The 16,091-nt window shown below is 39.6% G+C and overlaps 1 protein-coding gene across 3 annotated transcripts; it reads left to right on the top strand.

Annotated features, from left to right (window-relative positions):
• The first annotated feature begins 2,491 nt into the window (after nt 1-2,491).
• PYROXD1 (pyridine nucleotide-disulphide oxidoreductase domain 1) lies at nt 2,492-16,062 on the top strand. 3 transcript variants are annotated; one of them, XR_013774180.1, is made up of 13 exons: nt 2,492-2,796; nt 4,260-4,340; nt 5,746-5,865; nt 6,997-7,125; nt 8,625-8,698; nt 9,316-9,476; nt 10,099-10,199; nt 11,002-11,131; nt 11,964-12,076; nt 13,165-13,287; nt 13,532-13,669; nt 14,010-14,569; nt 14,894-16,062. XR_013774180.1 is itself a non-coding variant. In XM_079305110.1 (12 exons), exons 3-12 carry the CDS (start codon nt 5,848-5,850, stop codon nt 14,256-14,258), a joined length of 1,236 nt encoding a protein of 411 aa, XP_079161236.1. In that variant the 5' UTR covers nt 2,494-2,678; nt 4,260-4,340; nt 5,746-5,847; the 3' UTR covers nt 14,259-15,209. The 3 variants fall into 3 exon arrangements, 2 of the variants coding, with proteins under 2 accessions (XP_079161236.1, XP_079161235.1); XM_079305110.1 differs by having other exon boundaries at nt 2,494-2,678; nt 14,010-15,209; XM_079305109.1 differs by having other exon boundaries at nt 2,658-2,796; nt 14,010-15,209.
• Nucleotides 16,063-16,091: the final 29 nt, after the last annotated feature.

Raw genomic sequence — 16,091 nt, 5'->3', positions numbered from 1 at the left:
GTTCAAGCTGAGATTTCCATTAGCAGAGTCTCAGTTGTCTCTCACTCCATAAAGCCATTTCTTCACAATACAATAATACAGAAACAGCTCAAGCTGATGCCTCTGAGGAGGGACCCCAAACAAAGGTCTCCTGGGTTTTTATCCTCTCACAGTCCAAGTAACATGCAAGTCTTTCTCTTGACTCCTCTGCTCCTGCTATGTTGCCCAGTGTCCATCCACCTGGCTGGCACCACACATTTTCTTGCCATTTGTTGAACAAAGTGTTGGTAGTTCATGGCCTCCTATCTCTGGCTCACACCCAGAGCTCAATCTGCAGCTTATAAACCAAACTACCTGCACCAGATTCCTCAACATTCACCTCGTGGTGGCTAGTAGTCACAGAAGGGTATTGTCCACTTCTCCAGACTCATTGCAGCAGCTGGCTTAGATCACTAGGCTGCAACAACTCACCCACCAAGGTAAGACTCATTCCAGGGGGAGCAGGCAGTAAATCGTGACAAAATGTCTAAGTTAGATTGCAACAAATGGTGGGTTGTGACACCAGCAATAATTGAACTCTCATCCTATAATTTTAATAAAATTACAAATACAGGATTTTAGTTGATTGCACGTCTCCCCAGTAGTGATGTCTGTAAAACGAAATCACAAAGAGTTTGTATAAAATGCATCCTTTTCCAACATACACTAATATAGCTTCAACAGTTTAATCAGGACATGCTTCAAAATGACAAATACTCTGTTCAGTGTCAAGACAAGTATCTTGGGCCATAATAGTATTACTTTCCCAAATACATGTCTGCTGTTCCTGTACGACACAGGCATCAACACCCCGTCCTTGTGACACCCTCTGCCCTCTTGATCAACCCCTCCCCAACCATGCCAAAGCCCTTTCAGCAGTTTTGTGAAGTAGGGGGTACCATGCCCACTTCTTACTTTATTTAATTCCTTTCTATCAGCATATAAATATCGATTATTAATTTCATTAACTATTATTACAGTATGTTTTATATCAACTCTTCTGTGGACATATATATTAAATATGTTAAATGTCTTTATATATATAAATATATATATGAAGTGTGTCTAGGTATAAATCAAAAATACAGATATGCTCTTACACATACATATACTATATATATATATACACACAGTCAAGCATGGAGGACACAGAATATGTTAAATACCAATTGGGTCAGAGCTGATGAATTCCTTATTAAGAGAAAAGATGCATGCACAGCTTCCCATAACTGGCCAGCAGTGTTATTACAAGCTGCAAAGAATTTGAAGAGCAATGCACGCTTCCAAGACTTTACCTTTATCCCTGCTGCCCTATCCTACTATTTACTGTGTAAAAAATTCTAGCTTTTCACTTATCTTTCTTATCCTTCTTTCACTCACATTTCCTGCTCTTTTCCACCTCATGTTTCCCACTCTTTATTCTCTCAATTTTCCTATCTTTTTTCCCTCACCTTTCCAGTCCTTTTTCCTCTCCTTCTTCCTGACCTTTTCCACCTCATACTTCCTTCTCTTTTCTCCCTTCCCCCCTCTATTTAAACACTTAAAATGTTAGAAAAAGGGGGATTTTCCCTTAAGTTGAACTCTTAAAACCAAGGGATAACAGGGATTCACTTGCAATTTAAACCTCAAGATGATGAAAACGGGAAGTTTGCCCTCAATTCAAACCCATAAAACAGCATCATAAAGGTTTTCCTCTTCCCCTTAAACTAGAAATTAAGAATTCCCCATCATTGATAGCCCTAAATCATGGAAAAGACAATTTTTCCCTCAATTGTTACGGTTAAAATCATGGTGAAGGGGAATGCCCTCCAAGTTAAACACAGACAATAATGGAAAAGGAGGTTTTCCCTTTAAACATCTTTTTTCTGGGATGATTGAAGGAGGGACTGGGATGGGATTGAGGGGACTTGAAAAGCTTAGGGCTTGTCCCCATCCTGAGCAATGCTCCGGGAGCATCCAGGTGTTCTCCCTGAAAGTCCTGCCATTGTTATTTGAGAGATGCCCAGAGATTGCCCACTCCAACAGGTACAGAAACTCCCCTGAAATCAGCCCTTAGCAGGGCCTACCTCTCCTCACCCTCACTGACCACACCTGGGACAGCCTCCATCCTCCTCTTCATCCTCACTGACCTCACCTGCGACTGCCCCACCCCTCCTCATCCTCACTGATCACACCTGGGACTCCATGGACACTAATTTACGCAGGAATTTCAGTAAACCCCACTCTGAGTCTTAATAAACTGAGCAAACCTTGCTGATTTCATATTAAGTATGAAATTGGCTGATATGGAAAAGAATGAAGAAAAATAGAAACAGTAGTCGCTGCTATAAAGTTTGCCAGGATCGGGCCCGGGTACGGCATCAGGGAAAACCCGAACTGGCTTTTCCCAGAATACGGAATCGCGGAAAACCAGGACCGGATTTAGTCGGAATAGGGAATGGGAGAACCTCGGATTGGATTGCGGCTCGATCCCGGAACGAGTGCACAAGATGGGGTTTGATCCTCGCCTTTTGTGCAGAGATGTACAGCAGATACTACACACACGTTATTTAAATACCAGATCGGCGGCGAAAAGCCGTTTCGGGGCGGATACATGTTGGATAACTCACACCAAGCGCGGCCCCATGGGAGCAGAAGAAGTTTAGGCACTACCGCTCGCCGTAGGTGGAGCCGCCGCAGCGGCGGAGTGCGGACGCGATGGCGGTGGCGGGCGGCGCCGTGCGGGGCCGCTTCGCGGTGGTGGGCGGCGGCATCGCGGGGGTCACCTGTGCCGAGAAGGTAACGGGGCCGCCCGCCTGCGCACGGGGCTCTCCTTCTTCCGCCGGTCCCACTCCTCCCGCGCTCGGCGCTAGCCGGGAATTGTCCCCGGGAAGCCCGGCGGCTCCCCGAGCCCATGGCGGAACCGCCGGCTGCCGGGGCCCTTGGCCCTGTGCGTCTGCTGGAGCGGCTGCGAGCTGGAGGCATCGCCAGGCCAGCCGCGCTTACTTAGAGGCTTAAAGCCCTTCAGGGTCAGCTTGTGCACGGCCATAGAAACAGATCTGCATAGCAATTGGGTAAATATTCGCATGTGTACAGTAGTTCCATACTGTCCTACGCCACCCTTAATCCCCATTTCTTAAAAATATTTTGTTTCGTTTGAGAAAACACAAACCAAACGCAGTCCCAGGCTGTGTATATGTTGTGATATAACGATATTTATCTGTGTAGAAATAACGTTTCAAGAGGTTCAAACTTGATAAGGCCATTTTGAAGCAGTTTACCAGCGTTTCATAAAAGGAGAGTTGCAACTTCGGAACTGCAGAAAGCTGGTACTCTGTGCCCTGGTCTAGAAGTCAGTGACTTCAGGATCCCTATAGGAATTAATCCATAAAGGACTGTGATGCAGCCGAGCTGCAGGTTGCTGTGATGTCCCCTTACTATTAATATTGCTTAGTTTTTATAGGCTCCATGTTTTAGACCTGTATATCTCATCCAGCTCTCTTGTGAGCCCAAGCTCTAAAAATAAATTAATCTGTTTCTTGGTCTCAAGGTTTTTGATTGTTTTAAAGTAACGGTAACTGGAGGTAATTTTGTACCTGTAGAATGAAATTATGTGGGTATTAATTTGACAAGGAATATTTTATCTGTTAGGGCTGCAGGGCAGCATATAGACTCTGTTTTGGGTGCATATGTTCTGTGGTTATGTCAGGGTTGGCATCCCTTCCCCCCAGCAGCACCACTTGTCTTGGTCTACCTGTCACTTTGCTGAGAAATTCACATCAAAAATGGGAGTTCCTCCCATTGGCTTGGGGCTTTATAGGTCAGGAATTGCTTAATAGCACCCTGAAGATGATCAGTTTACTAAATAGGATATAAAATATCCAGGAGAAATCAGCATTTCCTCTGTAAAAGTGAAACCTGCAAATACTTTGTCACTGCTATGCAGTAAAATATGTGTATCCACCCACTGGGTGTCTCCAGATATCACATGATCATAGCCTGATTCATCAGATGGCTTTTGGAATATTGTGACAATTGTCCTTCACACTATGGCTCCTGTTCTTGGAGGTATATTTATGTGTGATTGAAATAAATGTTGTGTCTCCAAATTTTCTTCAGTCCTTATCCTTCTGTTATCCTGAAGTAGTGTTTATTCAATAAGATTCTACAAAATCAAAGTAATATATTAAGACATACTGCTTTTCACCAGTAGTTTTATTGTCTGATGATGATGCTCAACATGGTTTCTGTTTCTTTACAAGCTGGCTGCAGAATTCCCATCAGAAGACATTTTTTTAATCACAGCTTCCCCAGTTATAAAAGCTGTAACTAATTTCAAGCAGGTAAGGGAGAGTTGATTTTTGTTACAGTAAGATGTTCAAAGTTTATATGTGCAGATAATTTAGAAACCAATGGTGAAAATGCTCATGACTTTGAGCTTGTTTTCATATTAGTGTGATTGCAGTGGTATTAGAAGGATTGATGAGGTATTTTATAGTGGTGTTAGTAAGACTGACAAGCTATTTTATAATGGTTGGTAATTGGTGAACATATTCACACTGTTTAAGCAAAGGTTAAACTAGGTACTTACATGGTTGAAGTGTGTTCAGAGTTACTGAAGCTTTATTTCACTGCTTTATTAGTGAGTGACCTCTTTTAAGCACTGAAATGGTATCATAATCTTGCTCATGTTTGAATTTGGGGCAGAAACAGCTTCTGACAAGGAGCAAAAGAAGGGATAGCCTTCTGGGGAATTGCTTTGTGCTTTATCTACTTCAGCAGCTGCTGATTCAGTGACATCTTTCCTACTGCTTTGAACAAGAAAATCAAATCCATGCATTAATTCAGATTTGTGGCTAGTAGGGTCATTAAATTAGCCCTCTGTGAGACTGTTGGAGTAACACCCAACTAAGAATGCTTTCTTAAAGTGCTGACAACAATGCCATGAGTGTCCAGTAAAGACATTTGCACAGTGCAGAGATGTAAAGTCTGTCATTCACATCAGTGGAAATTTACATACCTGAAGAATAAGGGAATAGCTAAGTACTATTGGAAGGCAGCAGCATGTAAGCTTTGGACATGAACATCTTAATTCCTCTCTGAATTGAAAGCATGGTGTGGCTTCTGGTTCCTAGTTGTGTTCCAAACTCTGAATAATCAATAAACTGGCAGGCCTGGAGGTTCCCATGCAGCCGCTCTCTTTTGGAAAAAACACAAAATTGTCATCACTTATTTGAATGTTTTTCAAATTCTGGTTTGCCTCTTTGGGGTTATTTTGTTTGTATTTGTTTTCTCTTTGATGTTGTCAATTTCCCCTGAGGTCTCTGAATTATCAGATAGTGGCCCTAGATGAGTTATTTTATCAAAGTTACAAAAAAGAGAAAAATAGGATTTTAACACTATGTCACATAAATTAAAAAGCAGTGTTAACAACTCTGATAATCGACTTCTTCATGGAATAAAACATTGTAGCAGTTAGAGCAACTGTGAGAGTTGTCCATTTTTAGTTAATATCTATCTTTAGGATTAAAATGTAGTACTTTGACTCTTTAACCAGAAAGAGGCATGAAAAAATTCTGTATTGAAAAAGGAACTTTCAGCAGTTACATGATAACACATTTACAGACAATATGGGCTTTATGTTGTGACTTTTTAACTGAAAATCAACACAGCACCACCTGTCAAAAACTTTAGAAAAAGAGATGGATAAATAATCCATATTTTTAAATACCTCTCTTTCTCCTACAGGTCTCCAAAACACTTGAGGAATTTGATGTTGAAGAGCAACCAAGTTTCCTATTAGAAAAACGGTATCCCAATATTAAAGTTATACAGTCTGGAGTAAAACAGATGAAAAGTGATGAACACGTAAGCTAATGTTTTCTTTTTTATTATGTATATAAACAATAATTTAAGAAGTAGCTGAATGTTTTGTGTGGGAAATTTTGTTCAAGAACATTTTGGTTATTAAATTGATAAGTTACCAAAATTATAAGAAAATACTTCCTAATTCTAATTTCACTTGCTGCTTTTTTTTTTTTTTTTCACTTGCAGTTTTTCAAGTATAAATATATACAGAGGAAAAATAAATCTTGAAAGAGCCAACATTTCCACATTTTCTTCCTTCTGTTTAGCAGGAAATATGTTGCAAATATGAGCAAGGGACAGCATGTACATACCCTTGTTAGCTCTGTGTCAGCATGTTATTTTCCACTTCAGCATGTGTCAGAAACTCTCATTTACAGCCAAAGCTGGTTTTGCTCACTTTTAATTTTTGGAGATGTAATTTCAGGTAGATTCTGCTAACATTCTGAATCCAGTGGTTTTCTTATATCATTACTAGGATAGTATTTTAATGTAGGTCTTGGTGGACATGAATAATTAATGTATGCGGATTTGGAGGATCTTTTGCCCAAAACCATTTTAAACTACAAAGCTTCTAGTTCATAGAACAACAAATAATGTCATAACATGTTAAAATTTAAGGTCTTCTTTCTCAAAATGACATCATGTTTAATGCCTCCATTTTTTCTTCAGCAAAGAACAGATTTGCAGTCTTTCTAAACTGTATTATATCCTGTGCCTGGTTAACTCAGAGCTACTGCTGCTGCAATGTTTTTAATGAAATTCTCAATTAATAATATATAGTAGTGCATAGTTCTGTTCCTGGGGCCTGGGGGACATTTGTCACATAGAAAACACAGAACTCTGTTGGCAAAGTGAGTACCAAGTGCCAACAAGTGGCAAACTTGATCTTGCTTCGAGTGCACTGTGTACACTTCCCATTCTTTTGGTCACACATTTGTGGTGAGTGTGATGGGAATAAATGGCACACAGTCAGTGAGAGTATGAAGGCTTGTTCCTTGAGAAGCCCCTTAATGCTTTTAATATCTGCAAATTACTGTGGCATTAAGGAAAGAGAAAGCTGATGTTCTCTTAGATGTGTTGATTTAGATGAATTCTCTTAGATTAACTGGTTTTTGTTTTCATTGCTAACAGAAAATTTACACTGAAGATGGGAGAGAATACATATATGAAAAACTTTGCCTGTGTGCTGGAGCCAAACCAAAATTAATTGTTGAAGGGAACCCATATGTTTTAGGAATCCGGGATACTGACAGTGCACAGGTAAATGTGTTTTGGACTTCTAAATGTGTAATATATTCCTGCATCTGGGGCAAAATAACAGAATTATTATGGAATGAAATGGAGAAACAGAAAATAATGTTTGTTGTATATTCTTAAATAGGAACATTTTCACTAGCAGAAAAACAGCCTTATAATGCCATTAAATTAATTAGCCACTATATTTATTAAGTTTATAGATAGCTTATATACATTATTTCTAACACGGTAATATAGAATAAACAATACTTTTTCACCCTCCAGGCATAATCCGATTGGAAAATATAAACAGGAAGTAGGCACCCGTGGAAATTTCCCTGGGAAGGTGTGTGTGGTACCTGGAACAAAGGGCTGCTTTGTACAGTGGAAAGCTACCGAAGGAATTATTTTTTATTCTCTTTTAGTTCTACTGTAGCTTTTCCTCTTTGTACAGGAAAGTGTAAGATATAGTCAAAGATGTGGAAAAGTTTTCACCTGAGAAATGACTTAATGGACTGAAAATTAAGCTTGTGTCCTGGTTTGAAGGATAGGTGTCTGCCAATAAAGGCAGAAGCTCCTCTTTGAAATAGAGAATGTAAGCCCTCTCCCTCCCGAGTATTATAATTTTTGAATCAGGAACTCTGAGGCATTGATAAGGGGGTAGGAATAACAGCTCTTTACTAATGTATCTAACCGGACAAACAGAAACAACGGCAGCTATGAAAATTACCAACAAAACAGAACAAGTAACTCGGTTCAGCCCTTTTCCAGCCGCAGACTCTCTGCCGGTGTCTGTTCCCGGTGCTGCAGGCGGGGCAGGGTCTGTGCAGCTGCAGAGGCGCGGGCGGGAGGGGAAAGGCGGCAGCGGCAGCCGTGAACACGTAGGAGAAAGGGCAGAGGGAGGGCTCTCCGCTCCCCCTTTGGGATTTGTGCTCAGCTGTGTTAGAGGCAGCAGGCTGGAGCGGAGCAGATGCAGGGCAGTGTCCCACAGCAGAGCCTCGCTCCCCCGTGTTCGGATGGCGTGGGCTGGAGACGGGGCAGTTCTCCTCCCTCAGACCTCGCCGGCGAGAGCGATAAAAAAAACCGAGAAGCCAGCCCCCCACCTACCCCTTTGTCTCGAGTCCTGAAAAGAGCTTGGGTGTAACCCCGCAGGCTTCCTTAGCATGATAATGGGAAAAATTCTTTAAACTGAGATGGTAAGGGAACAAACCCCAACCCCCAACAGCTTGGAAAGCAAAGGTGAAGTTTTATTGCTGTCGGCCTTCAGAATTAGAGGAGGCAGGGTGAGCACTCCTTCTCCATAACATGGAACTACCATACCTTGAGGATATAAAAAAAGGAGTTATATTTTCAAATAATCTGAAGTGAAACTGAAATTGTTTGTTACAACAGCTTCTGTTACAGGTCTCAGCCTAGCTGTATGTGTATCAGTAGTCTAAGAAAATCAAGACTGAGATACTGAAAAGGATATAGTTGATCAGTGTGAGGGAACATACTCTAAGTATTTTCTTTTCGTCATGCAGGCTTTTCAGAAGACTTTGGCTCAAGCTGAGAGAGTAGTGGTGGTAGGAAATGGTGGGATTGCCCTTGAATTAGTGTAAGTGAACAAAAAAATATATAATCAAATAAAATCTTTAATAATGCAATGCTATATCTAGTGTATATGAGTTTGGGAGAAGGTTGACTTACAAAATTGTATCTCTTAGAGCATTTAGTAGCAAGACTGATTAGAGGAGTTTTGTTGGGGTTTTTTTTGCAATGTAGTGATCTTACTGATTCATAAAATTAGGAAAGCTTCAGAAGAAGCTTTGACAGATAGGTATCAAGAATATAAAGTTTATGTTCCACATAGTGCAAACAAGATCCAAATGCTTGTTTTTAATAGTGGGAGTCTGGCAGAAATGCACTTATTTTTCATTATTGGGAACAGGAAATACTAAGTATTATAAATTTGATCTGCTCCCCATGTCCCCCTCCCCCCACCCCATTTGGTCAAGGTTGTGTTGGTGAGAAAATACGACTTGTCAACTTGAAGAGATTTTTTTAATGGGTTCCTTATGTAAATATTTAGAAGTGGATTTGGTAGGTTAGAAAGTCTTGAATCCCCTAGTTCTGCCTCCTGGAAGGAAGCTTGGCATACTTCTGCTTGTGTTGCCAACAGTCAGATCCTTTTCACGCAGTCTGTCCCTTTATCCCTTGGTTAAATGTCCACAGGTATGAAATTCAAGGCTGTGAAGTAATCTGGGCAATCAAAGACAAAGCCATTGGAAACACTTTCTTTGATGCAGGAGCAGCTGAATTTCTCCTTCCAAAGCTCACTGCTGAAAGGCGAGACACTCCAATTGAGTGTAAGAGAACCAAGTACACACTTGAAGGTATGAGGTTTAATTTCCTGACACTGCAGCAGCAGCATTTCATTTTAAAAATAGTCCTAAAATCAATTGGAATAAGGCTTACTGTTATCATTAATGACATCTCCTTTTTCAAAAACTGAGAGTAAAAAAGCAACTTAAAACCCATCTGAATTTATGTAGACAGAATATGATAAAATTTCTTGCAAACTGTAAAAAAGTGCTTACCTTTGTGTCAAATTTGTTAATTTCTGTATTCCTTCTGCTGAAGAACTTGTTCTATTTTCTGTAATGTTTTGATGTGAACCATCTCGCCATTATATAGGAAGGAGCTGTCACATAGATATTGGAGGAACAGATGAAACCACACAGAACATTATTACAGGTGGAGTGAAACTGTCTCAGAAACAACAATTAACTAGGACTGCATGAGCAAATATCACACAAACATACAAATGACCGAAATAATAACAAAAAGACGAGCACAGTTCTAGACATCAGGCAGGAAGAATAAGGCTATTACACTTTCCTCTTACCCTTTGGCAGCCAGATGGTATTTTTCTATTAATTGAGAATCCTTGATCTGAATTCTGAGGACAAGGCAGTATGCACACTAAACCTGATATACTCCATCTCTTTCCTTCAGGAAGCAAGGAAAAAGGAAGACCTGCAGAAGCATCTGATAAGCTGGGCAGTGCCTTAGGCCCTGATTGGCACGAGGGCTTACACCTTAAAGGAACTAAGGAGGTATGGCTGTAACCTTCCTGTCATATTCATTTAAGTGTTGTGGGCATGAGCACTGTGAAAAGTTCCATATTTGCAATAAAGCAAAAATCCTCACATTTAATTTTTTTTTTTCCCCATGAATTACTTAGCTCTTAGGCATTTGCATCTGTTTTGCATTTTAAAAATGACCTGTCAAGGGTGATCAGTCATAGGCCAGCTAAAGGATGTTTATGAAATTTACCATCTTAATTAGTGGTGGTTTGGCTGTTGAAGGCTGTGGAACTGTATTTGTCTAGTAGAGAATAAAACAAGGCCCAAATTCATAAAACAATTTAGAGAAATAGGTAACTTTCCAACTTCTGACTTGAGCTCAGAATATGGTTGAAATGTGGGTTGATGGTACAGAATATTTTTTTTTACAGTGTTTAGCACATACATTTACTATTGTTACCAAGATTTAATTAATGATAGAAAAATAAAGTATTTACAATCCTGAAAGATAGAAAATATTCTGATGTGATAAGGTTTGAATTCTATTCCTGTAAGCTTAGAGTAACCTGAATATGTTTTCTGGCATGCCAGAAAAATCAAATTGTTATGAACTTTCAAGGAACATCAGATACCTGCTGAAAAAGCAGGTAAATTGCCATTGGCTAAGGTTAGATCTGTGCCAGAAAGAGGAAAGTGTGGGAATCCCAGTGTGGTCTGGGATATATGGTGGGGGGTTTCCAGTTTAGTAATAGCAATTTAGGTGAATATATCCTTGCTATTATCAATATTGTGGTCACTAATCATTATGTTTACAATTTCAATTTTTCTTTAGTTTTCTCATAAAGTACATATTGAAATACTGTGTGAAGTAAAGACAATATACTTACAGCAAGAATTTATCCAACTGCAGCGGACTTCTGTGACTTTTCCTAAAGGAGAGAAAAATGCAGAAGCAGATGAGGGTGAGTGGCAGTGGTGATAAGACAGTGAAGATAAATCTGTGCTAGAGCATGTCTGATCTTGTTTGCTGTTTTAAAGTAAATACAGATTTCAAAAATAAATCTTTTATCTCTATAAATTGAGGTCTAGCAGTTTACAGTAAGCAAATTTATGGGCTACAATTAAATTACAAAATCTTATGCGTCAGAGACCCTTTTTTCACAGTCACCAAAATCCTGTACACAGAATATTCCATCCTTAAAACAATCCATTAAAGTAATATTTTAATAGTGAAGTTAAAACAGGAGGAAAAAAAACCCCTACCAACATTTTGCATCAAAACTGAAGTAAACCTTCAAAGTAAAGTATTCTCTTTCTTTATGAATAATTATGCCTATAATTTCCACCTAATTAAAATGAATCTTTAAAAGACTACTTTTGTAATCAGTTACTTTCAGCATAAGTCAAATATGTGCCATTCTTTTTGCTTTTGAGGTACTTCTGTGCCTCTGTAAATTTCTACATAAAAGAATATTTTGCAGTTGCATACTTGAGAGAACATCCCACAGGACACAGTATTTACCCCCCTACAAATGAGGGCTTTAATTTAGGAAAAATCTGAATAAAGTTATTAGTAGGAGTTGGCGCTGAGATCCGAAATCACTTTCTTCTCTAGTTCTGAGTGATGGTAAGAAAAGTTAATCTCTGATAATATTTTTATTTTTAATTTTAATCTTTCTTTACCAATTCAGTTACCTCAAAGATTTTTTTTCTTTCATATCTTATCATAAGATGTATTTAATAAAATAACTTCTATTAGTTACATTCTTGGGGCAAATTTTTCCCGTTTTTCAGTGCTGTGGCCTGTATATGTGGAATTAACTAATGAAAAAATTTATGGATGCAATTTCATTGTCAGTGCAACTGGAGTTGTGCCAAATGTTGAACCATTTCTTGATGGCAATAATGTAAGTATACTGATTTCTTCTGGATCTTTTCAAGTAAGGTGAAAGAAACTTTTTCAGCTGGTTTATGCTTCTATTCTGACATGGAACATGGATTGCTAAAGATTTAAATATTGTGCACCATCTCAAAATAAGGCAGGTTATGTTGATACTGAGATGTCCAACATGATACAAGTGTATTTGATTTGTGGTCTTGGTTTATTATGTTGTTCCCCAGGTGTATATATACAGTATATACGCAATATTAAGCCTATGCAAAGAGAGAAAAGCATCTGTATAATTGGCTAATGTGGCAAAAATGTAGAATAATTTCCATGTTAGTTCTGTACCATATTCTTGCCTTATTAATCATGATATTTGCTCCTGGAAAGGAAGCAACTATTTCTGATACTTTTCATCTGGGACACTGGGCTCTCAATGTGCTTCTGTTCATTGAGGGAAGTCACCCTGAGTCAGCACCCAAATGTGAATAATGATTCCGGAGTTCATAACTGCCATGTGAATTTTGAGATCATTTTGTTTCTGTGTTCGGTGTCTGCTCAGCAACAACTAAAACATCTCTGCATCATTAACACTGTTTTCATCACAAATCAAGCAAATAGCCACATACAAGCGACTTCTAAAAAATGATCCCAGACAAAACCAGGAATGTTGGAGTATTTTGGGTTAAGTGGTGCCATCTGATTAGCAAGTAAAACGCTATACTCTGGTTAAAGAAGAAAATGCTGAAAACATAGATCTGATGTTGAGCCATGAGATATTTCCAGGCCTATGCTACACGGTTAGATCAGGAGCTAAGATTTTGCAATGATATTTTCTTGCCTTGGCAAAATATGAAGTAATTTCTTAAGACTCAGTGTTCCTGTAACACTGTGTGATCTGGAATTTGACTTCCCTGCCTAGGTACCAGTAATAGTTCTTTAAAAACCTGTGATGTGGTTTAGAAATAATTGCAACAGTAATGCTTTGTATCTTGCATGGAGGTCTTTGCCACTCAAGGTAAATAGTAAAGTAACAGCTGTTTGCTTAAGGTGGAGGAAGTTGAATGACTTGATGACTTGTTTCATTGCTGATGTGTGCAAACCCTTCAGTTTGCTGTGGGTGAAGATGGAGGACTGGAGGTAGACAAGCACATGCACACGTCGCTGACAGATGTGTATGCAGCTGGAGATATCTGCACGGCGGCGTGGGAGCCAAGCCCCGTGTGGCACCAGGTACATCTCTGCATACGTGTGATCCACAGAGATTACACACACCAGTGCACACACTAGGGAGTGAAAGGTTAAGGAAGTGGATAGTCCTGGGTGGTTGAGTTTTATGGAGGTGGCTGGAAACTGAGCTGGCCAGCCCTTCCGAGTATTAAAAACACAAAGTATGTACTGACTACTCACTGCAGTGAGAGTGGTCATGGCACAGAGTTGGTCTTGTGACTTAAATCTTCCCAATTTTCTCTTTCAGATGAGGCTGTGGACCCAAGCTCGGCAGATGGGATGGTATGCAGCAAAGTGCATGGCAGCAGATGCTTTAGGAGAATCTATTGATATGGATTTCAGCTTTGAACTATTTGCTCACATTACAAAATTTTTCAATTACAAGGTCAGTACAGTCTGATAGTTGTAAAGCACTGAGAAACAATACTGCTTGCTTATATCCACTTGCTGACACTGGGCAGATGCTTAAATATTGAGAAAACAGGTTTCTTTATACAGTAGTTAACTCTAGCTTATATTTTCCCCATTCATACTAATGGGTATGATATTTCAGGGGGAAGATTTTTGAGTCCATTGTGTGTTTGCAAGCCCGTGGTGGGGGGAGGGACCCTGGGACAAATATTTCCCTGTTTGCATCGCTTTTGAGGCTGAGAACTGTTAGCAGCAGAAATGCTAAAAACCACTGCAATGTTTGTATGAGAGCTTTTTCCTTTTCCTTCTGGTAGGTGGTGGTTTTGGGAAAGTACAACGCTCAAGGCTTGGGCTCAGACCATGAGCTGATACTGAGATGTACCAAGGGACACGAGTATATCAAAGTGGTAATGCAGAATGGCCGAATGATGGGAGCTGTGCTGATTGGTGAAACAGACTTGGAAGAAACCTTTGAAAATTTAATTTTAAATCAAATGGATCTTTCAGCCTATGGTGAAAATCTCCTAAATCCAGATATTGATATAGAAGATTATTTTGACTGAACAATACCCCATTCCCATTTTGTATGAAGCTTTGATACCAAGTAATATATCTTAGAAAACTGTTTTCTCAGGATTACCAGAAATGAGGGATAAATGCAATCCTCTGTTAAGATTATGGGTTGATCTTGCCAAAATACTGACTGGATACTGCCACAGGTACCAGCTAATGGTGCAATCTCTTTGAGCTAGCTCAGATCTCAGATGAACAGTTTAAGGGCACAGGGTGCTCAGAGCTCTTGCTACCTGGAAAGTGGGTTGCAAATATATGGCCTTACTCTGTTTTTTTTTTTTTTTTTCCCTCTTTCTCTGCTGTCCCCTCCAAGTTTACTTCTGAAATAAAGTATTTTCTACTCAGTTAAGTACAGAACACAAGCTTTGCACAATGAAAGCCAGGATGCAATATCAGTTGAGAGAAGCTTTTTAACTGCTTGTCCTTTCAGCTGTCCAGGTGATGAGGTAGAGTTGCACTGTACTGCACAGTGCCAGCCCTGGACAGCAATTGTTTCATCCTGGCTTTTGAATTTCGTTCTACAGTTGCTGCCTGGGAGTTGCTATTTATTTAGGGTCTAATTTGGAACAATTTATTGTACTCCACTTAATGCAAAGTTGGCAGTACGTATTGAAATTTGTCCCAGACAAATCACTTTTCTTTTATTTTTTTAGGAGAATGACTGTTTTTAATGAAATTAATTCAATTTTTGGCAAAGGTCTCACTAAAGGATGGGTGAAAGACTACAGGATTTAGTCACTGTCATAATTTTTATTTATCAAAAAAATAAAGATGAGTATGTTCTTAATTATATTAGTTTTGTATCTGTTATACATGTAAGGGAGAAGAACCAAAACGCAACCACCCAGAACCTGAGTTTATTAGGGAAACTGAACTTGCCTTTTTGATCTTTGGCTGCTAAATTGTTAAAAGTAAGAAAATAAAATTTAATCTAACACTCAGTATATGTGCCTGAGAATGCTTTCAGGCAGCAGTAGCTGTTGAGTCTTTCCTCAGCTGGTGGGTTGTCTTGTCTGTAAATTTAAATTTAGGTACTTCTGCAAAGCAGAGAAGTCATAAATTTCTATTTGAATAACAACCCAGAGAAGTCAAATTTTAAGAGCAACAGACATATTTCAGGGACAAAAACACATAATATTTCACTCAAATACATGAAGTGTTTCACTCTAACATGCCACAGTGGGTGTAGGGACATATGTCCCTATTCAGAACTGCAGAGATGGCAATGCCCATGTGGGCTTTTGCCCTGCCAAAGCAGCAGCAGCTTTGACCCAGCCAGAACTCTAGAGGAAGGATGTTGGAGCATCCCAGTCTCTGGCTGTGTGATGTCACTCCTTGGGGCTGGTGACAGCAGGTGCCCTGGGGAAGTTGTGCCCTGGCTGCAGTAGTCACTGGTGAAGAGAGTCACCTATACAGCAGGCAGCAGGGTCTTCAGGCAGAGCTAAGGACCACCAAGTCCTGTGCTGCAAAGGAGGGAAACCTCAAGAGGACTCTCACAGGACTGGTGGGTGGAGACTCCCACTGGAAGGAAGTCTGGAAATCTATGGATCTCTGGCAGTCCTTTCCAGACTGCATGAACCTGCCACAGTGTTACAATATACCACACTTCCAAAAGAGTAAAAAGGCAACATGGTCATTATATAGGTTTTGTAATCATTGCTGTACCATAAGATATGCACCAATTATTTTGATAGAAAACATTTTTTCCTTCACTACTAGCTTCTAGATTTCACAGTTTTTAAAGAATATTTGTTCCCTGTTCAGTGTTTATTAAATAAAAATACCATTACTAAAGCACAAGCTGAACTTACATACTGCATTGA

The sequence above is a fragment of the Erithacus rubecula genome (assembly GCF_903797595.1).
Source record: "Erithacus rubecula genome assembly, chromosome: 4".
In the NCBI taxonomy this organism is placed as follows: Eukaryota; Metazoa; Chordata; class Aves; order Passeriformes; family Muscicapidae; genus Erithacus; species Erithacus rubecula.
This window is presented reverse-complemented; position numbering and strand designations above follow the sequence as displayed.

Bases quoted from the DNA above. Each gene is read 5' to 3' on its own strand.
- PYROXD1 (XM_079305109.1), top strand. From the start codon at position 2,716: ATGGCGGTGGCGGGCGGCGCCGTGCGGGGCCGCTTCGCGGTGGTGGGC. The intron at 12,077-13,164 runs GTAAGTATACTG...CAAACCCTTCAG, and splicing joins CATTTCTTGATGGCAATAAT to TTTGCTGTGGGTGAAGATGG. The intron at 13,670-14,009 runs GTCAGTACAGTC...TCCTTCTGGTAG, and splicing joins CAAAATTTTTCAATTACAAG to GTGGTGGTTTTGGGAAAGTA.